At 36.0% G+C, this 12,345-nt stretch overlaps 1 protein-coding gene across 1 annotated transcript; it reads right to left on the minus strand.

The window, feature by feature from the left end:
• Positions 1–5,809: 5,809 nt before the first annotated feature.
• Positions 5,810–6,724, minus strand: LOC109021008 (cell wall / vacuolar inhibitor of fructosidase 2-like). The gene has a single exon (XM_019003550.2). The coding sequence runs from the start codon at positions 6,551–6,553 to the stop codon at positions 5,996–5,998; it is 558 nt and encodes a 185-aa protein (XP_018859095.1). The 5' UTR covers positions 6,554–6,724; the 3' UTR covers positions 5,810–5,995.
• Positions 6,725–12,345: the final 5,621 nt, after the last annotated feature.

The raw sequence follows: 12,345 nt of genomic DNA on the forward strand, positions 1-12,345 counted from the left end.
AAGCTCAAACATAAGAGTATTCCGTTTTTTAATTTACAAATTGTACAAGAATTCTCACGGCCATGTTTGGAAACACAAATGAATTGGGCAAAATGATGCTACGTACAAGGCCCATTTTAGGTATTATTCTATTTTAATTACAGTATCTAAATTCGAATAAGAATGTGAAGGGATTAATAATCAATGGAGAATGATAGGGACCGAAACGGGTGCCTCCAATTTGATCGATTCTGTATTTTTTCTTAATGATTAAGAAAATGACTATTAATAAATGTGTGTATTTTTTTAAAAAATATTTAAAAAAAAAAGTGCAATTACACTAATCGGTACAATGCGGGCACTATTTTAGATCCCTTAGCATTGTCCAACAACCAATATATAGTTAACACATAATCACATCAAAATTAATCTTCATAGTCGGAGAAGAAATAAAAAAAATCAATCGTTGAAATTCGGTATAATTTTTAATAAATCCATTAGAGTACTGTCATCCAGGGGATAGAGCATGATCAAGTTCTGGAATGGGGCCTGGAATCACAATATTCTAAATCCAACCCCATAAAACCCTAACGAAATAGGACTCAGGTCCAAGTCTCTTCCTTTTCACTGTTCACCATTTATGCGAAACCTTCGAGCTGCCTTGAGAACTTCGAATAATTAATTACTCGTTTTATAGTAGTAGCTTAGTCCTGGACCTTAGTTTCTTGACAATATTTTCTGGGAAAGAACTGGCAAGAGAGTTTAGGAGTATAGGATTTTTATAATATGCTTCCCATAATCATTGTGGGAGCCTTTGGATTATATTTATCGAAGAAATATGTTACAAGAATTTACTGTAAATGAAATTCAAAACTAATGCTATATAAGTTTATCGTTATCTGTTGAATTTGAAAATGAAGATAAAGTTGTTTGACTTGAATTTATAGCAGTCTTTCTGTAGAGGATGTGTTGTTGGAGTTAGTTTTGGAAGAGCCCTTGTGTGTGTAGCAGCTTTTGAATTTGAACGAGTTCCAGGAGACTTTGCGAGCTTAACGGTAATTCGCGAACATTGAGGTTGTGTATGATCGTGGAGAACCAAGCTGGTGGTAGTGGTTTAGTGAGTGCATTTGCCAGTTGGTCCTTGGAAGAAAGAAAGCAAACAAAGAGAGACTGTGAGAAGACCTGATCACAAACGAAATGGTAATCAATAGAGATGGTGATTGAGATAACTTGAGACCAAGTTAGCTGAGGAGGGATTGAATCCAAATGAGTTCCGTAGTGGTGTTGGCAATAACTCGATACTCGGCTTTAGTGCTACACCATGAGACCATTTTCTGTTTAGGTGAGCTCCATGAAATGAGGTTAGGACCATAAAAGATATAGTAGGTGGTAGTAGAGGGCCGATTGTCAAGACATCCAGCCCTGTCGGAGTCTGAAAAGGTCTAAAGTTGATGAGAAGTAGACTTTTGAAGGAGAAGATCATGATAGGTAGTGTGCCAAAGTTAGGATTAAGATGTTTGATGGGATTGTCAAAATATTGTCTAACTTTCGGCACATCCCAGATTTGAAAAAAAATCTTATTTTTTGGGCACTCTAGCTTCTTTGGGTTTTTGGTACACTGGTGAAGGTGGAACTATTAGAGTCAGTAAGAGCTCTATGATTGTAATGAAAGGATATAAGAAAAATGGTCTTTATTTCCTTCAAGACAGTACAGTGACAGGTGCAGCTGCAGTGTCTGTTTCAAATAATCCAGACTCAGACATTACCTGTTTATAGTATATGCGTTTGGGTCATATGAGTGAAAAGGAAATGCCTATTCTAAGTAAGTAGGATTTGTTATGTGATCAGAAGATAGAGAAACTTGAATTTTGTGAATATCGTGTGTTTGAAAACAGTGCATGGCTTAGTTTACTATTGGGGTTCACAGAACTAAAAATACTGTGGACTATATTCATTTTGATTTTTGGGATCCATCATCTGTTCCATCGAAAAGTGGAGCTCAGTATTTGCTAATTATGTTTATTGATGATTAATTAAGAAATGTTTGGATCTATTTTCTAAAACAAAAGAGCGATGTATTTGCTAACTTTAAATAGTGGAAGACTTTGACTGAAAATTAGACATGCAAGAAGGTAAAATGACTTCGAACTAATAATGATATGAAATTTTGTAGAGGTGAGTTTGATGAATTCTGCAAAGATGAATGTATTGTCAGGCACCGTACAGTTAAACATACTCCATAGCAAAATAGGACTCTCTTGGAGAGAGCCCGCAGTATGCTTTCGAATGTCGGCTTGTCTAAAGATTTATAGGCTGAAGTGGTCAACACAACTTGTTATTTGGTTAACAACTCTCTAGTCACATCTATTGAATTGAAAACTCCAAATGAGCTATGGTCTGGTACTCCTGGTGATTGTTCAAATTTGAAAATGTTTTGTTGTCCTGCATATTTTCATGTTAATGAAGGAAAACTTGAGCCAAAGGCAAATAAATGCATATTTATTGGATATGCTAGTGGTGTGAAAGGATTCAGGTCGGGGTGTGCTGATCCTAAATCACTAAAGTTTGTAATTAGCAGGGATGTTGTATTTGATGAAAAATCCATGCTTAATTTGATAAAAGAGTTTACTATGTCTACATGTGAAGAGCAGGGTAATGACAAGAAAGTAGAGTTGCAGGTTGAGGCTTTACAAAGGGTGCCAGGCGACACCCAAGATCATGCCATGCTGATGATCATGATTCTGATTTTGATAGTGGCGCACCGGGATTGCAAGATTACAGTATAGCTACTAGTAGGCAGATGAGGCAACCTCACAGATATGCTCATGCAGATATGATGATGTATGCACTTACTATGGTAGAGGAAATTGTTGGTCATGAGCCTTCCAGTTATTTAAAAGCTGTCAAGAGTAAGAAATCTGCACAGTGGTGTGCATCAATGATTGAGAAGATTGAGTCTCTTCACAAGAAGCAAACCTGAGATTTGGTTAAGTTGTCGAAGAAGACGAAGATTGTTGGTTGCAAATGGGTTTTCAAGAGAAAAGAGAGAATCCAGTGTGTTGCAGATGCAAGGTACAAGACACGCTTAGTTGCAAAGGGCTATAGTTAGAGATAAGACATCAACTTCAATGAAGTTTTCTCTCCAATTGTGAAACATAATTCAGCCAGGGTGTTACTTGCTATGGTGACATTGTATGACCTAAAACTACAACAACTTGATGTTAAAACAACGTTCTTGCATGGTGAGCTTGAAGAGACCATTTACATGCATCAGTCAGACGGGTTCATTGTTGAAGGAAATTAAGATCATGTGTACAGATTGAATAAATCATTATATGGTTTTAAGCAGTCTTCAAGACAATAGTATAAATGTTTGATTCTTTTATGATTGATCATGATTATTTGAGGAGTAGCTATGATAGCTGCGTTTATCACATGCTATCTTATGTGTTTTTCATTTATTTACTACTTTATGTTGATGGTATGCTTATTGCTACTAAAGGCATATATGATGTTAGCTTGTTGAAAACCCAACTCAGTAATGAGTTTGAAATGAAAGATTGATGTGCTGCAAAGAAGATTTTGGGATGGAGATCCATATAGATAGGAAAGCTGGAAAGTTCTTGAGAGATTTAGAATGTCTAATTCCAAGACAGTAAGTACACCGGTTGCTATACATTTTAAACTTTTAGTATTTCTATCTCCTCAAATAAACGAAGAGGAACGATTCATGGCTAGTGTTCCTTATTCCAATGAAGTTGCCCGTATTATGCATGCCATGGTTTGTACTCATCTAGATATTTCACAGGCAGTGAGTGTTGTTAACAGGTACATAGCTAATCCGTGTAAAGCTTATTGGCAGGCTGTGAAATGGATACTCAGGTATTTGAGAGAGAATTCAAATTTTGGCTTAATTTTTTTTATAGAGAAACTGACTTCAGTTCTAAGGTTGTTAGTTATGATGATTCTAATTATACTGGAGACTTTGATAAGAGAAGATCATTGTCAGGGTATGTTTTCACTTTGTGTGGTTTTGCTATTAGTTGGAAAGCAACACTATAATCTACTGTTGCTTTATTAACCACAGAAGAAGAATATATGGCAACATCAAAGGCTGTTAAGGAAGTCATTTGGTTGAAAAGTTTGATAAGTGATTTGGGACTACAACAAGATGAAATTTCAGTGTTTTGTGATAGCCAAAGTGCAATACATTTTACCAAAAACTAAATATATAATAAGAGAACAAAACACATTGATGTGAGTTATCATTTTCTTCGGTTGGTTGTTACAGATGATGTCTTAGAAATTCAAGAGATTGCTACTACTGGGAATCCAGTCGATATGATGACAAAGTCAGTTCAAGTATACAAGTACAAACTCTATTTGGACTTGATTGGTGATCATGGTCTGTGATTCCCTTAGGGGATTTGATGGAGGGGGTCAGTTTTTTGATTAATGGATTTTGTTAGGTTTGATGGAATTCAAATCAATGTGGAGATTTGTTAAGAGGTGGCTTGAATCATGTTGAAAAAACGCCTCTACAAATTTCTTGCTCGAGTGATGTCTGTGTCGCTCGAGCAAAGTTTCAACCCAAGCGTTCGCTCCTCAGTTGCTCAACAGTTGGCTTGAGGAGGGCACAACTCATGAGTTCGCTCGACACTTACTCGACAGTCAGCTCGAGCAGGATGCCAACCCATGAGTTCTCTCATCACCCGCTTGACACTCAGCTCGAGCGAGATGCCAACCCTAACGTTCACTCGAGCATCGCTCGACATCTCGCTCGAAAGAATGTTTTGCTTTAGTGCTCTGCGCCATTTCACTATAAATACATATTATTCGCTACGCATTGAACACTTTTGGCATTTGAAGCGGCCATATGCTTACAGTAGAGAGAGAGAGAGAATTTTTCTTTTGTGAGAAGCTCAAAGTTTATTGGGTCTATTTGAACTTTGGAGTGAAAACTTTTATAATTGATCTCTTGTACTCCATCTTTATTGATAATAAATTCATTAAAACTAACCCTTCTAGTAGACATACACTCATATTAAATCCAACCACTTAAATCTTCTTGATATTTTATATGTGATTGTTGATTTTTTATTTATTTATTTATGTTATTTCATTTTTAACTTGACCTTTGATAACCATCTAATCCCAACAGGTGTAACCCATCTTGAGACAGATGTGACAGATTGGTGAGCCAGAGGAGTTGGCAGGAATAGAGGCTGAATTGTTACGGCCACGACTACATACACCAGAACCACGGGAAGATTGGTTGCTTTGGGAACGACCATGGCTGAAATTGTTAGTCCGAGTAGTGAGGTGAGCCGAGGGAATGTTGACATCAGCAGAGGCAGCAACTTGTTCCAAGCGAAGCTCATGGGTAAGAAGATTGTTCTGTCTGCAGAGCATGATGTTCACCGACAAAATCGATCTGATCTACAAAATTCCAAGTCTGTCATGCGTACAGTCTAGCTGATGATCATCAAAATATAATCCAGCTGATGATCTCCTTTATCAAGATCGTGTGTTTGAATTAATTTTGCATCGAATATCGTGTCAATACATTCTATAAACTGTACTTGGGATCTTATATTGTTTCTCGGAATAAAATAGTGGAGGAAGCCATTTTCTGCAGTCTTTTCACTAGTGCTCAAGGTCTTAAAAGGGTCCAGAACACTTTCATTAGTGGGAAATTACCATAATCGTAATCCTGATATTTTAAAAAAAAAAGGGCGAACATGATCTACTTTTTATAGCACTAGATCCTACCTAAGTGGGTATTTTTCTAGTGGCATATCCTCCGAAGGAAATTTAGAATATAGTAGACTTTAAAGCAAAATGCCTAAATGCTATATCATGTCCTGTATTATAAGGATTAAGGCATCATACACACCGGTAATCATTGTCATATACAGGCTGAGAAAACAAAGATCACTGAGGACATACACACAAAACAACATATACATAACACAGATTGTGAGGGAGAAATCAGCACAAGATCGGGGAGGCGCAATCACGAGCCAAGAAGATCGATAATTCCCAAAAGTACAAAACAAATATGCTTCAAACCATCCTCTCTACGTGCAAGATCTGGGGGATAAATGAGTCCCGGATACCGTTTGAAGCGGTTGTGGCAAGCATTAGGATAGTCTGCAGCTGCAGTGATGTGCATGTAAGCATAGTCATAAGATTCAGCGGCCAAGTCCTGGACAGAAGCTTGGAGAGCATTCCCGGCATAGCTGTACTTGTCTGCGCACTCCTTGAGGACCTTCTTCAAGATAGTGTCGTTAGTAGTGCTAAGCAACTGAGAGGACAAGTACGAGGAAGTGTCGGTGGCATTGGCCATTCCTACCCCAACCATGATGACTGCCAATCCCTTGGTATCAGCACTCACACTGGTGGGAACTGATTTGAGAGACGACAGGCAAAGGTCGTAATATTTGGTACTTTTGCAAGTCTTTTGGATCAGATTGGGGTCTCCAGTCACAAAAATATATGGTTGGCCGTGAAAAATGTAGTGAGGAAATACAAGGGAGAGAAGAGAGACAAGCAAGAAAATGGCAGAACCCATTTGAGAGAAGGATCAAGTTGCTGTATTTGATTTTCTGGTGAAGGGCTAGAACGAAAAGACTTGGAATGACTGTTAAGATGGGAAAGTGAAGGAAGCGAACACGACTCTTTCTGAGAGCAGGTACCGTTTTACTTTAGATTTAGGTCTTCCTTTTCTTCAAGTCTAGCATTTTTCTTATTTGAATGCTAATGCTAGGTCTTTTGACTTTTGATGTCAAGGTCACTAATTAAACAGAACAAATGATGAGTTTTTCAACTGGATTAACTTTATTGATGTAAGTTAGGCCCGGTTGATTTGATGGGTAGCTTGCAATCCATGACGCCTCGTTTGGCACGTAGCTAGGCAGCTTCCAAAACTATGTCACGGGTCACCAATAACGACAGTACTGTAGACCCTCATGCCAATGTCCTCTGAGCCCTGAAATGTTTTGTTCCACACAAGCAAGCATGCAGTTCATGATATTTGGACATGGTGTTCACTGTTCGGCCTACAGATTATTTTGGACCACCAATTATTAGATGGACAATGCTGGCTCACCTGGAAAGATTATCGTCCGTATTGTAAATTGTATTTTTTTTTAAATATTTAAAAAATAAAAATTACAAATTATTAAAAAATATTTCTTTAACTATTAAATAAAAAAAAATTTAAAAATAAAAAATAAAATCAATAAACTTTGTTGGTAGCTTTTTTTTTTTAATAAAATAAAAAAATATATATTTTCTATGAATATCATTCCTCTTATAAGATTGTGTGAAACTTTCTGAGTATATAAAATTATGACCTGCAATTTCTTGTCATTTGGAACTAAAATGATTTGTGCAGGTGCAGTCTTCCTATGTTATAAGTACGGTACAACTTTTGTCTTAATAAAAGGTTTAGAGTATACAAAATCACTTTTTTATAAATCATTATAATTACGAACACTACAATAAATATGGACTATTTTTACGAATTCTTTTTCCAATCGTGATAAATAGAGTGTTAATGATACAAAAATTATTTGTGAAAAAAAAAAACAAGCCTTTTGTCATGAGATCAAGTCTACAAATAAAACTTTGTGAAAAAATAATTTTTTGCGATGAAATAAACACTTTTTACGGCGATAAAACTTCGCTGCAAATTAGCTTACAAAAAATACTTTTATTTCGTGGGTTTTTAGTTTTTGTGACAAGGTTATTAGTTTTTTGCAGCGACTATTTATTGTCGCAAATAAACTTACGTGCCCAACCTTTTCTAATTTTGGGTTATTAGTATTTGCAGCGACGTTATCAATTTTTGCGGCGGCTCGTCATTATCGCCGCAAAACTGATAAAATTAAATATGGTCTTTTTTTAGTTATTCAGTCTTGCAGCGATATGTTCAACTTTTCTGGCAATATTAACTCGCAACAAAAGTTAATAAAATTTAAACCCATTTCCCTCCAGCTGTCTCCCCCTTCCGCCCCTCTCTCTCCCCAATCCCTCTTCTCCCTCAAGCCTCCGCCGTACACAGCCCATCGCCAACGACCCCACCTCGCTGGCCACCTCCCCCCACCCCCTTCCCCGAAGCCCATGGAAGCCCCCATCCCCTATGCACTGCGATTTCGAAATGGGGATGCAATTTCGACTTCTTCTATAGGTGAGACTTCCGCTTCTTCTTCTTTGCGATGAGATTTCTTCTTCTTCTGCATTGAGATTTCTTCTTCTTCTCTGTGAGTTCGACACACTCAGATTCTCACCATTAAGTGCACAGATGTGAAGCACACAATCCACCAATGTGAAGCCCTCAGTCTACTGACGTGAATCCCTCAGATCTGCAGGAGGGGTAATGTATCGTTTCTTGTAGGGTTTACTCCATGTCTTTTTTCTTCTTCTAGGATTTAGGTATATTAGCTGTAAATTATAGGTATCTGCTAGAAACATTTTGGTATTAGCTTTGGATGATGCATATCTAGTATTAGCTAGAAATTAATGGAGTCAAGGGCTTGCAAATTAGAACAACTCATATTATCTCGCCGCAAAAGCTAATAAAATATGCTACATCTGTTTGCACTTGTTTGAATCAATGACCCATGTAGTTATGATGTTCTAGTTATAATGTACAAAAAGGGGGTATCAATAAACCAATGTGTGAAAATGTTGGTTTGGAAATTATGCTGTTAGTATGGAGATTTGGAGAGTAACCTGTATGTGTGACATTGCAATTTACTTATTGAATTAGACTTGAATTGAATTGAGTTAAATTAACTCGACAATTTCCCTATAGGTGCCTCCAGATGGGATTGGAATACTGCATACTAGTATTGTTTCTGGTATTTCAATAGTTAGTTCAGATATGATTTCCAATGACAGTACAATAAAACTGGCATTTTCTAGTGTTTTTACATTTGTTGTAAAAAAAAAAAAAAGGCACAAAAAGTTCTTTTTGCAACAGATTCGAAGTCGCTGTTGAATAATAGTGCGCATACATGAACATGGTGCGAGTGAACAATGAATATTAGTTGTGACGACATTTGTAGTTATTACGGAGATTATTTCGTCGCAAGGGATTGACATCTATACCGTCAGCCATTTTCTTCATGAAGGAGGATTTATTACGGCGATTTTTAAAGAAATGCTGTAAAAAATCTTACATATATTTTTTTCCCTCGCGGTTTCCCGTACTGCTCATTCTCCGATTGCTTCCCACGATCATCCTCAACCTTCTGTTATTTTCCTTCCGATACTCCCTTCCTAAATCGAAGACGCCTACTACCAAGCAGGATCTTGAAGGTTTGTTTCCTGAATCATAAGGTAGGCATAAGAAAATCTCGAGTCCTATCTCCTTCCTTCCATTGTCTTCAATCTGTAAAAAAATCTTAAGGTTTATGGGTTATTTTCTCGAAATTGTTGTTGTTATCTTAATTACACTCTATTCGGCACAACTATCCTTTAAATATTGTGAGAATCATGACTTGGTGGAATGATCCCACAATTAGCCAACAACTCGATTTGTGGGAGGAGCAAGAAAGCCGAATATGACAGTTAGATCCTGCATTAAGGTATTTTTTTCTCGAAATTCAACATTGAATATTTAGATCCTATATATTGTTGATACTCTTGTGCATCCACAAATTGTTTCCTACATAGGGTTAATCATCATACTAAAACGTCATTAGAGACCTGTTGTGAAATTCTTATGATGTAATGAGGAAGGGATGGGTTTGTAGAGTTGGGTTGCTGTAGAGTTGAGTTTGTGATCAACATATCACAAACAGAAAGGTCTAACAAAGCAACCTAGTCTTAATTAGAGGGAAAATAGACAATTGAGTAATTCACACGACCCTAGCCCTCAACTTTGACAAATTATTAATACTACTAAAAAAACCTAATATAAATTTAATCATAAAACGTATTTATATGTGCATAACCAATATATTTTATGAATATGAATACGATTTTTAAGATTAGGAGATCGTGAAGCTATATGTTCAAAGAAGTACTAGGGATTGAACAAAATATTACCAGCTTAAATCAATTTATATTTTGGTAAACTTTATTAAGGGTACAGATAATCTAATCATACTTTTCGTCATGACCTAATTTATTCGGTCTATTCACAAATAATAATAAACCTTAATTAATGGTAATATTAACAACAATGGCAACATTAACTAGTTCAAGGATCTGGGAAAAGCTGTAGGGTTTACTAAAATGGAGATCTTCCCAATGCCTCATTGGTTGATTCATGTTATAGAGTTTCATAAGTAATTAAGACTACTCATGTGTGAGTTCCAATCTGCCATAATAAAACGATATGGTTGAGAATAACATTTAAAGCAACTGCAAAGCAAACAAAAACAAAAGGAAGACCTAGTGTACCTTAATTTCGTGTTTTAATTAATTTATAAGTAATAATATAACTTTTCATTGCTTTGTATTTTTCTTCTTAGTTTAATTTATAACATATTTCTCCTTGCATTTTAATATTAAATTTATCATAAGATTTCGATCCATCTAGAATAACAAGACATCACGCAAGTTTAGTTTACAATAGTATAGGTAGGCTTAATGTTGCCCACAATATATTTAAAAAAGAAAAATGATTTAGTTATAAAAAGATTTTACAAAAGTAACATAAACTAAGGTGCCTTAATGTGGTATTTTGTTGATTATAAAGCTACTTATATTACAAAATATATCTAGGTTATTCAAGTTACTCTACAACAAAACATGCCTTTTATATCGATATTTCAAAAACACCCCAAAACATTTCACAAATCATTAACACTACTCAGAAAATAAAATATAATTTGCCATTAATCACCTCTGCACATTTTTCTGTTTTAAGCACAAAATCCCCATTCGAATAATCGCAAGTACCCCTGCCATTATATATATATATATATATATATATGTTTGAGCTTGATAATTATGTGTTCCCTCCTCCACAAAACTCCCTGAATCGAATAGTCCTACACTGGATGTGCCATCACGACTCTAAATAGGTCAATCTCCTCATCTTCCATTCAATTTCCTATCCATCTTCTACCATTTTCAAAACTATAGACGCATCGTTGAGTATGTTTTCCTCTATTGACAGAGCAAGCAGTTCCCAAAATTGCATAATTACATAGCAGGCCTCCTCCCCCTTATTACGAAACTCTCTATTCCTGATTCGAAAAAAATCTAGTGGGGTTTTCCTATCCTAATCCGAACGCCAATTTTCAAGTAGGCAGTCCAGATCAAATCCTCAATCGACCTCATGTTGACTCGTTTTCGTGCACACAGGTACCTCTGCATTTCTGTTACTAATCTCCCCTTTCACCCTTGCCGTTGTTTTCCAATAATAGTTAGACTTATAATGTACATGTCTATTAGAATCGTGAATCTTTGGCATGTCCTTTATGGGTATATATCCCAAGGGGTATATATTTTGTTTACTTTTTCCTGCCAGTATGACAGTTTAATGATTGTTTGCAGCATAAATTGTGTTTAACTTGTATAATTATTTATTGTTGTTGTTTATATATATGCCCATTGTGTGGTGATCTAAGATGTTGGTATTTTATCTCAAGCATGATGATGCTTAAGGCATACACCACAGCTTCAATTCAGACCTCTGGATGAAGCATGAACACTGTGAGCATCCATCCGACTTATGCAAATCTGATATATCTCCATTTGGTCTTTTTTTTTTTTCATAGTGACACCAAGGCAGCATTGCCCATTTTAAGTTTTTAGTTTTTGTAAGTTTTGCTACTAATCGAACGAGATAAAGTCCATATTATGGTTGCTATAGTCTTTTAATCAGCCGAATAAAAGTCTAAAAGGCCATGCTTATAAAATATGTTAAGTGATAAAAACTAACCATAAGAACCCTTTGTTTATGTTCACTGGTTTGTTACAAACCAGGATACACATTCTTTTAAACAAAAGTATTTTGCGACCAAGGTTAATGTGTTCTTTAGATGAGTATATTACTTATAATACCCACTGCAACCAATTGGATAGTACAATATTATAAAATATTGTATCTCAGCATCAGTACAATATAGTCCACACGCATTAGATGTTGAGTTGTATAAGCATATAGATTACCCTTCAGATTACTTATTGTTTACTAGTCCATCATAGAGAATCCAAAATATGTACCTAGCCTTATGAACTTGAACCAGCTATTTGCCCGTGGACTAGCTACCGTCAAGCACAAGGTTATATGTATTCCATGTCTTTGTTGTTTGCTTTGTAAAAAAATCTAAATACTTATAACAGATTGTGAAGAAACACACATCCACTCACTGCACGCACAGCAGGGGGAAAATATTTACC

This window comes from Juglans regia, chromosome 1, assembly GCF_001411555.2.
Source record: "Juglans regia cultivar Chandler chromosome 1, Walnut 2.0, whole genome shotgun sequence".
Lineage (NCBI taxonomy): Eukaryota > Viridiplantae > Streptophyta > Magnoliopsida > Fagales > Juglandaceae > Juglans > Juglans regia.

Excerpts from the sequence above, each read along its gene's own strand:
- LOC109021008 (XM_019003550.2), bottom strand. The coding sequence starts at position 6,553 with ATGGGTTCTGCCATTTTCTTGCTTGTCTCTCTTCTCTCCCTTGTATTT.